Raw genomic sequence first — 17,132 nt, forward strand, 5'->3', positions numbered from 1 at the left:
GGTAGACAAATGAGGAAGATATGATTTCAATTTCCTAGTGTGCGGTAAGTTAGCTATGTTCAACCAAAGCATGTTAGGCGTAGGGTAAATGAACCAGAGTTCCTGTTTTGACAGCTGTCTGATGATCCCCATGTCGGATTCAGACAAGGACAGAATTAGACTGGTGTGTGATGCTTTTCATGATCAAATAGCTAACACCACTCATGCATGAAGAATGATTACTTGGACAATGCAGCAAATAATAGAGGGCCAACCATAGGGCAGATACAATAGACAACATAGTTCATTACCAGCTACCTTTTAAGCTGTATATAATTCAGATATACTGTGCAATTCATTACATAGAAACAGACACTAGAAGCAGGAGTAGGCCAATCAGCCCTTCGAGCCTGCTCCACCATTCATTATGATCATGGTTGATCATTAAATTCAATATCCTGATCCTCCCCTTCCCTCCATATCCCTTCATCTCTTTAGCCCCCAGAGCTATATCTAATTTCTTCTTCAAATCTGACATCGTTCTGGCCTCAACTACTTTCTGTGGTAATGAATTCCACACATTCACCACTCTCCAGGTGGACAAGTTTCTCCTCACCTCAGATCTAAAAGCTTTACCCCTTATCCTCAAACTATGACCCCTAGTTCTGGACACCCCCACCATTGAGAACATTCTTTCTGAATCTACCCTGTCTAACCCTGTTAGAATTTTATAAGTTCCTAAGAGATGCTCTCTCACTCTTCGAACCTCTAATTACTATAATCCTAACCGACTTAGTCTCGCCTCATGTGGTAGACATGCCGTGCCGGAAATCAGCCTGGTAAACCTTCGTTGTACTCCGTCTATAGCAAGGACATCCTTCCTCAGATAAGGACACCAAAACTGCACACAGTACTCCATGATGTGGAGATGCTGGGGTGGGCACAGTAAGAAGTCTCACAATACCAGGTTAAAGTCCAACAGGTCTATATGCCATGTTTGTGAACCCAACTCTCCACTCACCTGAGGAAGGAGCAGCGCTCCACAAGCTCATGATTCCAAATAAACCTGTTGAACTTTAACCTGGTGTTGTGAGACTTCTTACTATGCACAATACTCCAGGTGTGGTCTCACCAACGCCCTGTGCAATTGCAGTGAAACATCTCTTCTTCTGTACTCAAATCCTCTTGCTATGAAGGCCAACATACCATTTGCCGTCCTTACTGCTTCCTGTACCTGCGCGCTTACTTTCAACGACTGATGCACAAGTACACCAACGTCTCATTGAGTATCCACCTCTCTCAAATTACACCCATTCGAGTAATTATCTGTCTTCCTATTATTGCTACCAAAGTGGATAACATCACATTTATCCACATTTATACTGCATATGCCCACTCACTCAGCCTGTCCTAATCACACTGAAGGATCTCTGCATCCTCCTCACAGCTTACCCTCCCACTCAACTTTGTATCATCTGCAAACTTGGAGATAACACATTTAATTCCCTCTTCCAAATCATTAATATATAATGTGAACAGTTGGGGTTCCAGCACCAATCCCTGTGGAACCCCCCTAGTCACTGACTGCCAATCAGAAAAAGATCCATTTATGCCAACTCTTTGCTTCCGATCCGCTAACCAGCTTTCTATCCATCTCAAGACATTACCTGCAATCCCATGTGCTTTAAATTTACATAGTAGTCTGCTATGTGAGACCTTGTCGAAAGCCTTCAGAAAGTCTAACTAAACCACATCCACTGGTTCTCCTCGGTCAACTCTACTGGTTACATTATCAACGAGTTCCAATAGACTCATCAAACATGATTTCCCCTTTGTACCAGAGTTTCACTTGGCTCAGTGTCATCTATTATCCTCAAAAAGCTCATTGCGCTTATACCAGAGTTACATGTGAAGGACCATAGCCTGAAAATACTCAAACTTGTTTGATTGTTGGATCGTTTCCATGTCCAACAGGTGAATATGTGAATGAACAAGGTGATCCAGTAATCGATGAAGATGAGTTCAATTTGATCATGCAGCTGAAGGATCTGAAACACCATTACCGGCAAGACTTTGATACTTTGCGAGATCTGCGGGTGGAGGTTCAGTACTGCCACAAACTGGTGGACCAGTGCAGGCTGCGGCTACTGACAGGTAAGGGAAGGCTACACAGCCCACAGTTGTGCTGGGATTCAACAGCAGCAGATACTCTGATCAGAAACAGTAATACCATAAAACAGAACTCGGTGTATATTATCCAAAGTGAATGCTCACCTAAGGGCAATGCTGTATTGTTGAATTGTCCGAATTTAAGATGAGACTCTGTACTTAGTGGCTCAGATGGATTTTAAAGATGTTATGGTACTATTGAAAGAACACTAGGAAGGTGTCCTGGCCAACATTCCCCCACCCCGCACCAAGGAAAGACTTACTGTTTGTTCTTCATGGCATTATTTGTGGGATCTTGCTTTGCACACAAAAGATTCCTTGGAAGTGAGGTATTTTGAGGCATTTCTGAGAGACATGGTAAGTTACGAAATAAATGTACTCTTACAAAACCAATTAGACGAGAAATCCCAGCCACAATCCTAGGTCCTCTGTAAATGCTTTCTGCTCTCTCAACTCTTGAATCCTGTGACCAAACTATAATTTGACTCGTGTGTATGCTGTCTGCAATGACTCAGGAAGCCCGACTGGAAAAGAACATAGTTTTTCACAGAATGCAAAGTAAAACCCCTACGGTGGTGTACACACACTAGTTTCCTGCCTGGGACTACAGTTCAGCAGGCTCTGGGCCTGCCTTATAAAAGGCTCAGGTAATGAGTTCCAGCTTGGCAGGCCGCCAGTTACCAGGGGAACTCCTACTCAACGAGTCCCACAGATCAGTGATTCCCCATGGACCTCGTGGGGGTTATCACACTGTCATAAACGCCTATAAAGTATTACTTTGTGCTTCACCATTTACACAGTATATTCCAATGCTGAACCTTCATTTGCAGAACATAGTGGAGATCTAACAGTATATCATTTCAGGCTTCTGAAAGGCCCAGACAGATATTCTTGTTAGTGTCATGTCCATAAGTTGCAAGTGTGCGCATGTGCGTGTGCACGTGCGTTCACGATGGCGAATTTATGAAATCTTAAAAACTAGACAAAAGCTTTAAAATGATTGAAGCTATGATTCAAACAAAAGGAGCATCCTGGCATTCACACTGGCTGCTATCTCATTATCTCTGTGAGACATTAATGACCCCTTTTAATGCAGAGATCAAATCCAAGGAAATTGTACAAAGGCTATTTACATTTCTAAGCCCAGCCCCGGCTAACGGTCTGATGGGACAAAGACTGTGAAACCGCTTTGAAATAATTAATAGTTGAAATATGAACCGTCTCAAGAATCTAGACAAAGGAATATATATCCTTTTGTCCAAAACAAAGGGGTAAAGTGAAAATCATATCACTTGACCCCTGTAGCTGGGAGAACCAGTTACCCTGTCTTGTGGAGCTGCAAAGCAGACCATCAACCAGGTAATAGCTCAGAAACAGAGCTCTGTTGCAGGTTTGAATGCCCGGCCCCATCTATTCCACTGGAACTTATGAACTTCTGTACCATCACCTACAGACAAATTCGCCTTTGTGTGCCCATCTTGCCATGGAGGTCAGAAATAAAAGCAAAAAAATGCTGGTTTCTGTTCACAGATGCTGCCAAACTTGTTGAGCTGTTCCAGCATTTTCTGCTTTTATTTCAGATTTCCAGCACCCATGGTATTTTGCTTTTATCACCATGGAAGTCATCTCCACTGGAAAAGTGGATTATCCAGCATCAGTTTTCAGCCTGATGACCTCTGTGAAGGAATACACCACTGGAGTTTTGATTCTAGACTCTGGACTCATGTGAAACAATAGTTATTTTCTCTAATAAAAGCAAAGTGTTGCAGATGCTAGAAATCTGAAATATAAACAGAAAATGCCAGAAAAAACCAGCAGTCTGGCAGCATCTGTGGAGAGAGATAGAGGACAAGAGATGGATGAGATTATAAATTTTTATTTCTCATCATTATTCACTGTTGAGAAAGGCATGGGTGTTAGGGAACTTGGGGAAATAAATAGTAATGTCTTGCAGAGTGTACGCATAACAGAGAAGGAGGTGCTGGAAGTCTTAAAGCGCATCAAGGTAGATAAATCCCCGGGACCTGATGAAGTGTATCCCAGAACACTGTGGGAGGCTAGGGAGGAAATTGCGGGTCCCCTAGCAGAGATATTTAAATCATCGATAGTCACAGGTGAGGTACCTGAAGATGGGAGGGTGGCAAACGTTGTGCCTTTTGTATAAGAAGGGCTGCAGGGAAAAGCCTGGGAACCTCAGGCCGGTGAACCTCACATCTGCAATAGGTAAGTTGTTAGAAGGTATTTTGAGAGACAGAATCTACAGGCATTTAGAGACGTAAGGACTGATTAGGGACAGTCAGCATGGCTTTGTGAGTGGAAAATCTTGTCTCACAAATTTGATTGAGTTTTTTGAAGGGGTAACCAAGAAGGTAGATGAGGGCAGTGCAGTTGATGTTGTCTACATTGACAAGGCCTTTGACAAGGTACCACATGGTTAAATCTCACAGGATCCAGGGTGAGGTATCTAAATGGATATGAAATTGACTTGATGACAGAAGACAGGGGGGTGGTTGTAGAGGGTTGTTTTTCAAACTAGAGGCCTGTGACCAGTGGTGTGCCTCAGGGGTCGATGCTGGGTCCACTGTTATTTGGCATTTATATTAATGATTTGGATGAGAATTTAGTAGGCATGGTTGGTAAGTTTGCAGATGACACCAAAATTGGTGGCATAGTGGACAGTGAAGAAGGTTATCTTAAAAAAGTAATTAAAGTTTGTTTAATAGTTACAAGTAAGGCTTACATTAACACTGCCATGAAGTTACTGTCGCCACACTCCGGCGCCTGTTCGGGTCAATGCAGCTAACCAGCATGTCTTTCAAGCTGTGGGAGGAAACCGGAGCATGCGGAGGAAACCCACGCAGACATGGGGAGAACGTGCAAACACCACACAGACAGTGATCCAAGCCAGGAATCAAGCCTAGGTCTCTAGAGCTGTGAGGCAGCGGTGCTAACCACTGTGCCACCGTGCAACCGATATCTAGGATTGCAATGGGATCTTGATCAATTGGGCCAGTGGACTGATGAATGGCAGATGGAGTTTACTTTAGATAAATGCGAGGTGATGCATTTTGGTCGATCGAACCAGGGCAGGACTTACTCAGTTAATGGTAGGGCGTTGGGGAGAGTTACAGAGCAAAGAGATCGAGGGGTACATGTTCATAGCTCCTTGAAAGTGAAGTCACAGGTGGACAGAGTGGTGAAGAAGGCATTCGGCATGCTTGGTTTCATTAGTCAGAACATTGAATACAGGTGTTGAAACGTCTTGTTGAAGTTGTACAAGTCATTGATAAGGCCACACTTGGAATACTGTGTGCAGTTCTGGTCACCCTATTATAGAAAGGATATTATTAAACTAGAAAGAGTGCAGAAAAGATTTACTCGGATGCTACCGGGACTTGATGGTTTGAGTTATAAGGAGAGGCTGGATAGACTGGGACTTTTTTCTCTGGAGCATAGGAGGTTCAGGGGTGATCTTATAGAGGTCTATAAAATAATGAGGGGCATAGATCAGCTAGAAAGTCAATATCTTTTCCCAAAGATAGAGGAGTCTAAAACTAGAGGGCATAGGTTTAAGGTGAGAGGGGAGAGATACAAAAGGGTCCAGGGGGTCAATTTTTTTCACACAGAGGGTGGTGAGTGTCTGGAACAAGGTGCCAGAGGTAGTAGTAGAGGTGGGTACAATTTTGTCTTTTAAAAAATGTTTAGACAGTTACATGGGTAAGATGGGCCAAATGCGAGCAATTGGGACTAGCTTAGGGGTTTAAAAAAAGGGGCGGCATGGACAAGTTGGGCCGAAGGGCCTGTTTCCATGCTGTAAACCTCTATGACTCTATCTTTGGACTGTGGGAGGAAACCGGAGCACACAGACACAGAGAGAATGTACAAACTCCCACAGTCACCCAAGGCCAGAATTAAACACGGGTCCCTGGTGCTGTGAGGCAGCAGTGCTAATCACTGCCACTGTGCCAGGAGAGTTATGCAAAGATGTTTAGGAAGTGTTGATGGCATTGCTAAGGGTTGTAGAAGATGCTAGTAATGGCATAAAGGTAAGATAGCAAAATGTGTTTACAGGACAGCAGAGATTCGTGCTCAGTGAAAACAAAACTTAAGAACATTGACAGATGACCCTGTGGGGGTGGGGGATTGCCTTAAAACAAACACAATTTGGATTGTTGCTTGATTTGTCAGGACACTGGTCTAGGCTCAGTTTATGTGAAACATGTTCCAATGGAATAATGCCTTCCCATACCAAAATCTTTTCCACCTCGGAGGAATAAACCTTAAGCCTTGCACTAGGCAGGCAACACAGCCATTGGAATTCTAGGACACAGCTCTAAAGCATAGTATTTATTCATCTACCACTCTCACGTTCCTTATTACTATCTCCATTTGGTGATTTCATGTACCATGATGCTGTAGTCAATTTTCCCATGCAGGCGAAATCATCCCAGAAATCAGCAGTGTTTGATGTGAATGGGAAAAGGGATGTTGGACCTGCCAATGTCAATGGTGCGTCTTTCCACTGTAGAATGCAGCACTTAGTGCAATAAATTAGCAGGCATGGGTTTAATGTCGGATTGTCCTGCCGTGACCTTGGAGCTCCACTCGCCAGAAATGGGTGCAAGGTTGAATGCGCCGAAAATCTGGTTCTGGTAAGATCACGAGAGCCGAGAAATCAGCTGCAACCCTGATTTCTCACCGCTCACATGATTTTACTGGCTTGCTCATCCTATCGATGGGCTGGGTGAACCGGTAAAATCACGGCCATAGAGTCATTGAGATGTACAGCATAGAAACAGGCCTTTTTAGAACATAGAACAGTACAGCACAGAACAGGCCCTTCGGCCCACGATGTTGTGCCGAGCTTTGTCTGAAACCCAGATCAAGCTATTTCCTCCCTATCATCCCGAAGTACTCCATGTGCCTATCCAATAGCTTCTTAAATGTTCCTAAAGTTTCTGACTCCACTATCCCTGCAGGCAGTCCATTCTACACCCCAACCACTCTCTGAGTAAATTGGCCCAACTTGTCCATGCCAACCAGGTTTCCTAAACTGAACTAGTCCCAGTTGCCTGCATTTGGTACATATCCTTCTAAACCTTTCCTATCCATATACCTGTCCAAATGTCTTTTAAATGTTGTAATTGTGCCTACCTCCTCTGACAGCTCATTCCATATATGCACCACTCTCTGTGTGAAAAAGTTGCCCCTCAGGTCACCTTTAAATCTTTCCCCTCTCACCTTAAACCTATGCCCTTTAGTTTTTGACTCTCCTACCCTGGGAAAAAACCTTGGCTAATCACCTTATCTGTGCCCCTCATGATTTTATAAACCTCTATAAGGTTAGTCCTCATCCTCCTACACTCCAGGGAAATAAAGTTCCAGCCTATCCAGCCTCTCCTTATAATTGAAACCTTCCAGTCCCGGTGACATCCTTGTAAATCTTTTTTGCACCCTTTCCAGTTTAATAAATTTCTTCCCATTGCAGAGTGACCAGAATTGTACGCAGTACTTCAAACGTGGCCTTACCAGTGTGTTGTACAGTTGTAACGTAATGTCCCAAATCCTGTACTCAGTGCTCTGACAGATGAAGGCAAGTTTGCCAAACACGTTCTTCACCACCCTGTCTACCTGCGACGATTTTCAAGGAACCATGTACCTGCACCACTAGGTCTCTCTCTGTCTCTATATCCTCACTCATTTCCACCTGTACAGACCAAACTGGGCTAGCGATACCAAGGACAACCAAGAAGTGAATAGCAAGAGCTTCAGAGATAACAAGAGACAAGAATGTCGATGGCTGGAACAATAAAAGCTTCAGCTCCCAAGGTGAAGCGGTTCAGAAATACATTTTAAAATCTTAATCAGATGCTAAAATTGCCCAGTGCCCTGGATTAGGGAGGGGAGAAATTAGCCAGGGTACTTAATTCAAATCATTCCCCAGTGACCTGACACTTGAAGCAATTCTGTCTTTGAATATAGGTTGAGGATGAGAGCCAGTCACCTGTGATGTCCCCAGATTCAAAACACTGTTGACACTCCATGACTCGGCTCAGAAATAAAGGCAGGCTGAAGCCCAATAAGCCAATTGTATAAATTGTCAGAAAAGTGGGAAGGATTTGGCAGTTGTGATTTAAAGAGTGATTTATATTGTTGTTTTTTTCTGGTGCAGAGTTTAATATTTGGTACAATGAGTCTTTTCTCATTTCTGAAGATGTTCGAAATGCACCACATAAAGATAGCATCCAACCAGGATTGATCCCAAACTCCAGGATGCTATCTCTGGTAAGTATCTCAGGATGGCTTACACCACATATGTATATTCTGCCTCCTCCTAGTCTTGCTATACGGTTAGCCCGGCCCAACAAGAAGCATAGCCATTCAGCCTTTCAAATCAGCACTAATGTTCTTCCCTTCATTAATTCCTAATGTAAACCCCGTATCTTGCTTGCTTCTCAGACCCTTCCAACTCCTACTTTAATACCATTTTCCTGCTCACTCTCATACCCTTTCACATCCCTCCTAATTTAGTTCCGCTCTCCTGCTCAATATCCATATTCTTTAATATTCTACCTAGTCTAATATTGCTCTTGGATCACTTTATTTAATCTAACACCACTCCTGCTCTCCCCTCATATCCTTTAATATTTTGCCTAGTCTAATCCCACTGTTGTATTCTCATCCCATAATCTTTAATATTCCAACTAGTTTAAGTTCCTGTTCATTCTCCATACCCTTGAAAGTTGCATGAGGGTGGAATACTTTGTTTATTGCAAAACTTGTAACATGCTTTTCCGATGGTACAGGAGCATTTTTCCTGCAACAACTGCAAGCTAGTTGATTAAAGTCAAGGATGAAGTAGTTGGGCTTGGTTAGCAACACGTCACAAGTCACACTTTCGTTGGGGGAGGGGGCAGAAGTTTCTTTGAGCTCCGGTTACCTAGAGGAAGAGGGTCAGTCTGCATGAGAGTTCAACCTCCTGATACATTGGGCAATCCAGCAACCTGTCAGGGAAGGAGGGAAAAGAGAAAGTTGTGATATTAGGAGTTTACGGATAGAACTGTGTCCAGTTGGACCCAGAACAATGGATGGCGTGTTGCTTCCCTGGTACATGGTCTAGCATCTGGCTCGTCAGAATAGTAGAGAGAGCAAGTGAAGATCCAGTTGTTGTCATCCATGAAGGAAGAAATAATATCAGCAGAAGTAACCATGGGACATTAGGAAGGAAGTTTAAAAACATACCTTGTGTAGTAATTTGTGAAATACTATTCACGTTAATGAAGGGAGACAAAGGGAGGGTGATTTGGTCCTTAAGGGTTTGATATAAGGCATCAGGAGGTTGAACCCTCATGCAGTGAAAGACCCTTTAGAACAAAAGCAGTTTATACATATTATGCATATCAGATTTGACCCACCGAAACAAAAGAGGAGGTTGGAGGCATTGGCGGGCTGGAGGGATAGATTGGTGGGCGAGTATTTAAATTAAATGCAGGGATTGCAACAAGTGTGAGTGAGCACCCATACAGATATTGGAGCAAACCTTAAGTATATCAGTAAAAATGAAAACCAATGTTTAATACGTCTAAAGCTGAGAGTGGGAGAAAAAATGGGAAATGTTTGAAAAGAGGGTTTTTTTGCATGAAGCCTGTCACCTGCAGAGAAAAACCCTCTCAATCCTAAAGTAAAAATTTATTTATTAGTCACAAGTAGGCTTACATTCACACTGCAGTTGCTGTGAAAATCCCCTAGTAGTCACACTCCGGCGCCTGCTCGGGTAGACTGAGGGAGCATTTAGCATGGCCAATGCACCTAACCAGCACGTCTTTGGACTGTGGTAGGAAACCTATGCAGAGAACGTGCAGACCCCACACAGACAGTGACCCAAGCTGGGAATCGAACCTGGGTCCCTGGCGCTGTGAGGCAGCAGTGATAACCACTGTGCCACCCCAACCTGCACCTTCAGGAGCTGAGTGGACAGCATTGCTGCGAAGGGCAAACTATCTTGGTTTTATTTCTCTGTGTCTTCCATCCACCTAGGAAGAAGATGATAAGGAGAAGTTTCAACGCATCCAAGATAAAATCCTGATGGAAAATCCCGGTTCTATGGCATTTTATAAAGCAAGGATGAAGCTGGAACAGAGGGTAGGTGAACGGCTGAGCAGACAGTCAGATGAAACTTCTGGGATAGCGCTCAGTAAGAATAAAAGAAAATGTTGGGGGAGGGGGTGAGGGACAGACAATTAATTCTTTATTCCCTACCATAAACATGTGATTGGAGAAAGGGTGACCAATAGCATTGCCAGCTGCGATTAAATATATTCCTGGTTTCGTCACATGACATGCTACCACACATCAGCCATTAGTTGGCCAACATATCCAATCTTGTGACGTACTGCCTTCCTATGCCATCTGGAAAGCAAAGAAACTCATTACCCATTTGAGTGATGCTTGAAGGTCAGCCAGACAGCCTTTGTTGCCATTTTCAGTATTTTTATATCTGGCAATGAGAAATATTCAAAGAAAATAAATAAACAATCTGTTTTTAATGTCCCAATGATTTTTGTTTTGTACTGAAAGCTCATAGTAGCAGCTATTAGCATCCTTGGGGTTACCATTCACCAGAAACTGTACTGGACTATCCATATGAATACTGCAGTACAAGCCGGAGGCCACAAAGGATGCAGTTCCTGTGCGTTGCCACAGGGAGGCACAGCTGAGAACTTGCCGATGGAGAGGCTGTCCACTGACAAAGTCTTGCACATTCGGCTCTCTGTAATCCATAGCAGCAATGTGAAAATAAGAAGCAAACTAGCACACACAAACGGAAAAAAGCATGCAAAATCTCTTCACCCACACACTTGATACATCACATCAATCTGTTGGATACACTCGATATCAGCCAGCTCAATAAGGACTCAAATTTCCTTCCCTACAGGACATTAGTGAAAGAGTTGTGTTTTTACAAGTTCATGACCTCTTTAACTTATATCCGCTTTGTATTTACAGCTGCTTTTATTGAATTCATATTCTCAATCTGCCAGGATGGTCTTTGTTTATGGCCTCTGGATTATTAGTGTATGTCTCTGCTGAGTAATCTAGTCATGCTGTGGAGATGCCGGCGTTGGACTGGGGTAAACACAGTAAGAGTTTTAACAACACCAGGTTAAAGTCCAACAGGTTTATTTGGTAGCAAATGCCATAAGCTTTTGGAGCGCTGCTCCTTCATCAGATGGAGTGGAAATCTACTCTCAAACAGGGCACAGAGACACAAAATCAAGTTACAGAATACTGATTAAAATGCAAATCTCTACAGCCAACCAGGTCTTAAAGATACAGACAATGTGAGTGGAGGGAGCATTAAGCACAGGTTAAAGAGATGTGTATTGTCTCCAGACAGGACAGTCAGTGAGATTCTGCAAGTCCAGGAGGCAAGCTGTGGGGGTTACTGATAGTGTGACATAAACTCAACAGAAACTGATAGCCAAGTTCCGCACACGTGAGGACGGCCTAAACCGGGATGTTGGATTTATGTCACACTATCAGTAACCCCCACAGCTTGCCTCCTGGACTTGCAGAATCTCACTGGCTGTCCTGTCTGGAGACAATACACATCTCTTTAACCTGTGCTTAATGCTCCCTCCACTCACATTGTCTGTATCTTTAAGACCTGGTTGGTTGTAGGGATTCGCATTCTAATCAGTATTCTGTAACTTGATTTTGTGTCTCTGTGCCCTGTTTGAGAGCACATTTCCACTCCATCTGACGAAGGCGCAGCGCTCCGAAAGCTAATGGCATTTGCTACCAAATAAACCTGTTGGACTTTAACCTGTTGTTAAAACTCTTACTGAGTAATCTAGTAACAGAACCATTACACTACTGTACCCAAAACCAGTGTGAATGCTTTTGTCACAGGGAGATTGTTGTGTCTTTTAAAGGACAATTCAGTAAATAACTGAAGCAAAGGAACTTAAAGGGTAATGGGAAAACGTGAGAGACAGTAGGAGCCTTAGGCTAATTAACAGAAAGCTGGAACAGGCACTTGGGAGTTTGGTTGCTACTACCAGGCCCACATCCTTTAGCTCCGAGAATAACAAGGACACCCCATTACCTGGACGTTTACCTCCACGACACACACCATCTTGGACTGGACATATAATCTGCTGACCAAATCTCAACTTGCACAAATTTCCACTCATTCATCAACCCTGTTCTCAATGACCTACATTGGTACTCAGTGTCTAAACACCATCTTCATCACAGGTGGCACAGTAGTTAGTATTGCTGCCTCACAACTCAAGGGACCTGGGTTCGATTCTCAGCTTGGGTCACTGTGTGTGTGTGGAGTTTGCACGTTCTCCTCGTGTCTGCGTGGGTTTCCTCTGGGTGCACCAGTTTCTACCCACAGCCCAAAGATGTGCGGGTTAGGTTGACTGGCCGTGCTAAATTGCCCCTTAGTCTCCCGGGACGTGTGGATTAGCGGGGTAAATATGTAGGGTTACGGGGATAAGGCCTGGATGGGATTGTTGTCAGTGCAAACTCAATGGGCCAAATGGCCTCCTCCTGCACTGTAGGGTTTCTATGATCAGAAAGGTCATCAATCTCAAACATTGGCCAGAATTTTACCGTCCTGCCTGCCATGGGATTTGGAGCTGGCGAGGGACAGACCATGAAAAGCTCCATTGACCTTGGGCGGGATTTTCCGGTTTTGGAGCGAGGCCAGAAAATCCGGCCCATTAACTCTGTTTTTCTCTCTCTAGCAGATTCTGCGAAGTCTTTCTAGCGTTTTCTGTTTGAAAACAAGCCAAGCTTATTTAACTCATTAAGCCCCGGTATAATCCTGGTGAACCTCCACTGTACCTGCTCCATGCCTAGTCTATCCTTCCAGAGTTTGGATGTCTAAAATTCAATTCAATACTCCAGACCAAGGCTCTGTATAAATAAGATTTGTGTCTCTTGCTAGTTGGCATGTCAAGATCATGTAACAGGTGGGGAATAGAGGGATACGGGTGAATGGGTCTAGATAGGACAACGTGATCAGCGCAGGCTTGGTGAGCTGAAGGGCCTGTTCCTGGGCTGTATTGTTCCTTCTTCTTCTTTGTTATTTCACTGTGATTTTCTTCCTTCCTCCAGCATAATTACATGAAAGCCATGGTTAAGCCTGAATCAGTACCAATCAACAAGAAACCAGGAATGATCACCCACAGTATCAAGAACAAACCACCCTCTATCCTTAGTGCCACCTAACGATGGAGTTATCCATGAAGGAAACAAAAGCCAAAAGGAATCCACCAGGTCTTCGCCATAAAGAGTAAATACTGTTTCATAACAGGTTTTTTTAGAAATAAAATCACTGGCAATAAATTTTTAGGCCAGCAGCTCCCAAAACAATTTCTGTACAAAGTTAAATAAATCAATCAATCAAGATCCACAAGTTGTGTTTCATTACCTGCAAGTATGTTTAATTTTATTTTTAAACTGTTCTAAGATGTAGGGTTGTGATACCCCTGGTGGCAAAGTGAATGAATGCACTGGCTCATCAAGTACTGTGTCACACAGACAGGGTTCAACTATCAGTCTGTACTCAGTGATCTAATTTCAGTGCATAGTCCAGGGTTCCTTCTACAGCCTCGACTGAGTTCGCTGAACTTTGGATGGTGATCGGGGGTGGAGCACTGCTTGTTATTTTAACTTCCCAGCCCACCGGCACACAACCACTTAGGGCACTCTCATAACCTCAGCACTAGAGCAACCAATAAACCTGCAATCTTACTGATTTGTCAATAAGACAGTGGTCTTGGACACTCAAATTCACTGACCTGACTGAAATTAATGCTTTCCATATTAAAAAGATAGAGCTGGGTTGAATGTCGCACTAAAGACATTTTTGGTTATATCCAATCAAGTCCAATTCAAAGTCTCGACCAGTGAGACATTACAGCTCCAAACTGACAAGAGATGCTGCCCTCTTCCTGTTTTGGGCTCAATCTACATATTCCAAGCTGATAGGAGCAGGCATTGTACCCCCTCCAAGTGCTTGATCCTATTTGCATCTTAGCCAAAAGGTCTAGATGTCGTTTTAAAAAATTGCTTCAAATGAAGTCTCAGTGTAACCTCATTGACTTCTATCAAGTGCAGCACAGTAAAACTACACTTGATCTTAGCCAAAAGGCTGAGGAGCTAAAGACTGTAGTTTAGTCAACATTCAACACTCCCAGGACTGGGACAGCGTAGCTGACACCAGAATAAAATCTCTCAATGCTGTGCCTCATGCACAACATCAGAATGAACAAGTGTCACATTTCTCCATTGCCCACATTGTGCTGTGACTGCCCATATTTCAAACCAGGAGACTAAGCAGGATAATAATTGACATCCTACAGGAGAAAGGCCAGCGCTGAGTCCCTGCCCTTCCTGTCCCTTACATCAACGTTCATTAATGATAGCTGCAAATCAGTGAGGTGGATGGTCATTGATCTCTTGCAGCACTGTATTCCTCCACCACAGAGTCCAGAGTTTCAAAGGCCTGTAAGAAGTCTCCCTCTTCACAGCCATGCTTCCAGTACCAGTGGAGATAGGCATGGGCATCGTACATGGTCCGGGCCTTCTCTAGGACAAGCTGCATGTAGTCTGACACACTGCTATGGTTGGCACAAATGGTCAGCGACCGGCTGGGTGAAGTCTGATCAACAATATTCCAAGGATCTTAAAAGAAATGGGAAGAAAAATCACAGACTTCAGAAATCCAAAGTACACAATCCTGAAATTTCTTATTGACTGCACAAGAGAGGAATAATTTTAAAACTTCATTGTGTATAAATATTTTACTGAGTGAGAAAGGGTCATTCTTCCCAGAGATACTGAACACTTTGTCCCTGTATTAGACTTAACCTACCCATTTAGTTAACTTAAATTTACCAAGTTACCGTTTAGGTATCTTAACCTTCCACTAGGATGCTACCGGGACCTGATGGATTGAGTTATAAGGAGAGGCTGAATAGACTGGAACTTTTTTCTCTGGAGCGTAGGAGGCTGAGGGGTGACCTTATAGAGATCTATAAAATAATGAGGGGCATAGACAAGGTAGATAGTCAATATCTTTTCCCAAAGGTAGGGGAGTCTAAAACTAGACGGCATAGGTTTAAGGTGAGAGGGGAGAGATACAAAAGTGTCCAGAGGGGCAATTTTTTCACACAGAGAGTGGTGAGTGTCTGGAACAAGCTGCCAGAGGTAGTAGTAGAGGCGAGTACAATTTTATCTTTTAAAAAGCATTTAGATAGTTACATGGATACGATGGGTATAGAGGGATATGGGCCAAATGCAGGCAATTGGGATTAGCTTAGGGGTTTTAAAAAAAAAGGGCGGCATGAACAAGTTGGGCCGAAGGGCCTGTTTCCATGCTGTAAACCTCTATGACTCTATGATTTAACCTCCTCTTGCAGACTTTGTACACTCTTCTTTATCATGGGCTCATTACACCCATCTAATCTCCTCCATAAACCCTGTACACTATCCTAGAGACTAGAGACATCTCCACTATTTTGTTCTGGCCCACTCTCATCCACAGATGGCTAATCTTCAATCTTCATCCTATTTTCAAACATTACCAACACTGAACATTCCCACAATCAATATCCTCCAAGTAACTACTCACCAGAAACTTAGTGGGACAAGTAATATAAATAGTGTGGCAACAAGAACACATCAGAGGCTGGGAATCATGCAATGAGTAACTCACACCCTAACTCCCCAAAGCCTGTCCACCATCTACAAGACACAAGTCAAGAGTATAATGGAATACCCTCCACTTGCCTGAATGAGTGCAACTGTAGCACACAAAAAGTTCAACACCATCCAACATTGGCTCACCATGAGGTTTGTTCTTATTTTTAATTTACACTGCAGCGCCTCACTAGGGCGGCACGGTAACGCAGTGGTTAGCACTGCTGCCTTACAGCACCAAGGACCCAGGTTCAATTCCCAGCTTGGGTCACTATATGTGTGGAGTCTGCATGTTCTCCCCATGTCTGCGTGGGTTTCTGCCGGGTGCTTCGGTTTCCCCCCACACTCTGAAAGACGTGCTGGTTAGGTGCATTGGCCGTGCTAAATTCTCTCTCAGTGTACCCCCGAACAGGCACCAGAGTGTGGCGACTATGGGATTTTCACAGTAACTTCATTGCAGTGTTAATGTAACCCTACCTGTGACGAATAAATAAAACTTTAAACTTAACTTTAGGGCTTTTTTGACAGCAACCTCGACTACCAAGAAGGTCAAGGACAGCAGGTGCATGAGAACCACCACGATCTGCAACGTACCCTCCCAGGTCACACACCGTCCTGACTTGGAAATGTATCACTGTATGGACTGTAGCAGAGTAAGAAGGCAGATCAATGCTACCTTTTCAAGGTTAGGTAACTAGGAATCGGCAATCAGAGTTGGCCTTGCCAGTAATGACCACATCCTATGAAAGAAAAGGAAGACTTGCTCTATTTATATAGAGGCTTTCACAACCACAGGATGTCCCAAAGCACTTTACAGCCACTACAGCACAGTTGGGGTGTAGTTACTGTTGTAATGTAGGAAATGGGGCACAGCATACTTTCACAAACAGCAACATGATAAAAGGATAGTTTCACTTTGGGTGTCTATGCAAGGCTCACATCCAGTTCCATCATGTGGAGGATAGCCACAGCAGGAGGAGGTCATGTGTAGAAAATGGAGTCATCAGACAAACTCTTGTGTATGTCCAGTCTTAAAACTTTTGTTAAAGAAATATTTTCAAGCAAACTAAATCATCACCATAACAGTCTGTATATAAATAAAATAATGCAATTCCTATCACAAACAGAATCATAGAATCCCTATAGTGTATAAAGAGGCCATTCAGCCCATTGAGTCTGCACCGACTACAATTCCACCCAGACCCTATTCCCGTAATCCTACATATTTACCCTGCTAATCCCCCTGACACTAGGGAGAATTTAGC

The 17,132-nt window shown here is 43.5% G+C and overlaps 2 protein-coding genes across 4 annotated transcripts in view; one reads left to right on the forward strand and one right to left on the reverse strand.

The window, feature by feature from the left end:
• kif9 (kinesin family member 9) overlaps positions 1 to 13,392 on the forward strand; it is a 95,838-nt gene extending 82,446 nt beyond the window's left edge. Inside the window, exons 17-20 of the mRNA XM_078215902.1 lie at positions 1,954 to 2,133; positions 8,321 to 8,433; positions 10,186 to 10,290; positions 13,279 to 13,392. Coding sequence (XP_078072028.1) covers positions 1,954 to 2,133; positions 8,321 to 8,433; positions 10,186 to 10,290; positions 13,279 to 13,392 — 512 coding nt within the window. The remainder of the gene's footprint in view (positions 1 to 1,953; positions 2,134 to 8,320; positions 8,434 to 10,185; positions 10,291 to 13,278) is intronic.
• A 176-nt stretch (positions 13,393 to 13,568) lies between these two features.
• Positions 13,569 to 17,132, reverse strand: part of LOC144495648 (tubulin delta chain-like) — a 53,225-nt gene continuing 49,661 nt past the window's right edge. For all 3 annotated transcript variants that reach the window (XM_078215904.1, XM_078215905.1, XM_078215903.1), the window contains exon 11: positions 13,569 to 14,850. In XM_078215904.1, the coding sequence (XP_078072030.1) occupies positions 14,615 to 14,850 (236 nt within the window). In that variant the 3' untranslated portion in view covers positions 13,569 to 14,614. The remainder of the gene's footprint in view (positions 14,851 to 17,132) is intronic.

This window comes from Mustelus asterias, chromosome 7 (genome assembly GCF_964213995.1).
Source record: "Mustelus asterias chromosome 7, sMusAst1.hap1.1, whole genome shotgun sequence".
In the NCBI taxonomy this organism is placed as follows: Eukaryota; Metazoa; Chordata; class Chondrichthyes; order Carcharhiniformes; family Triakidae; genus Mustelus; species Mustelus asterias.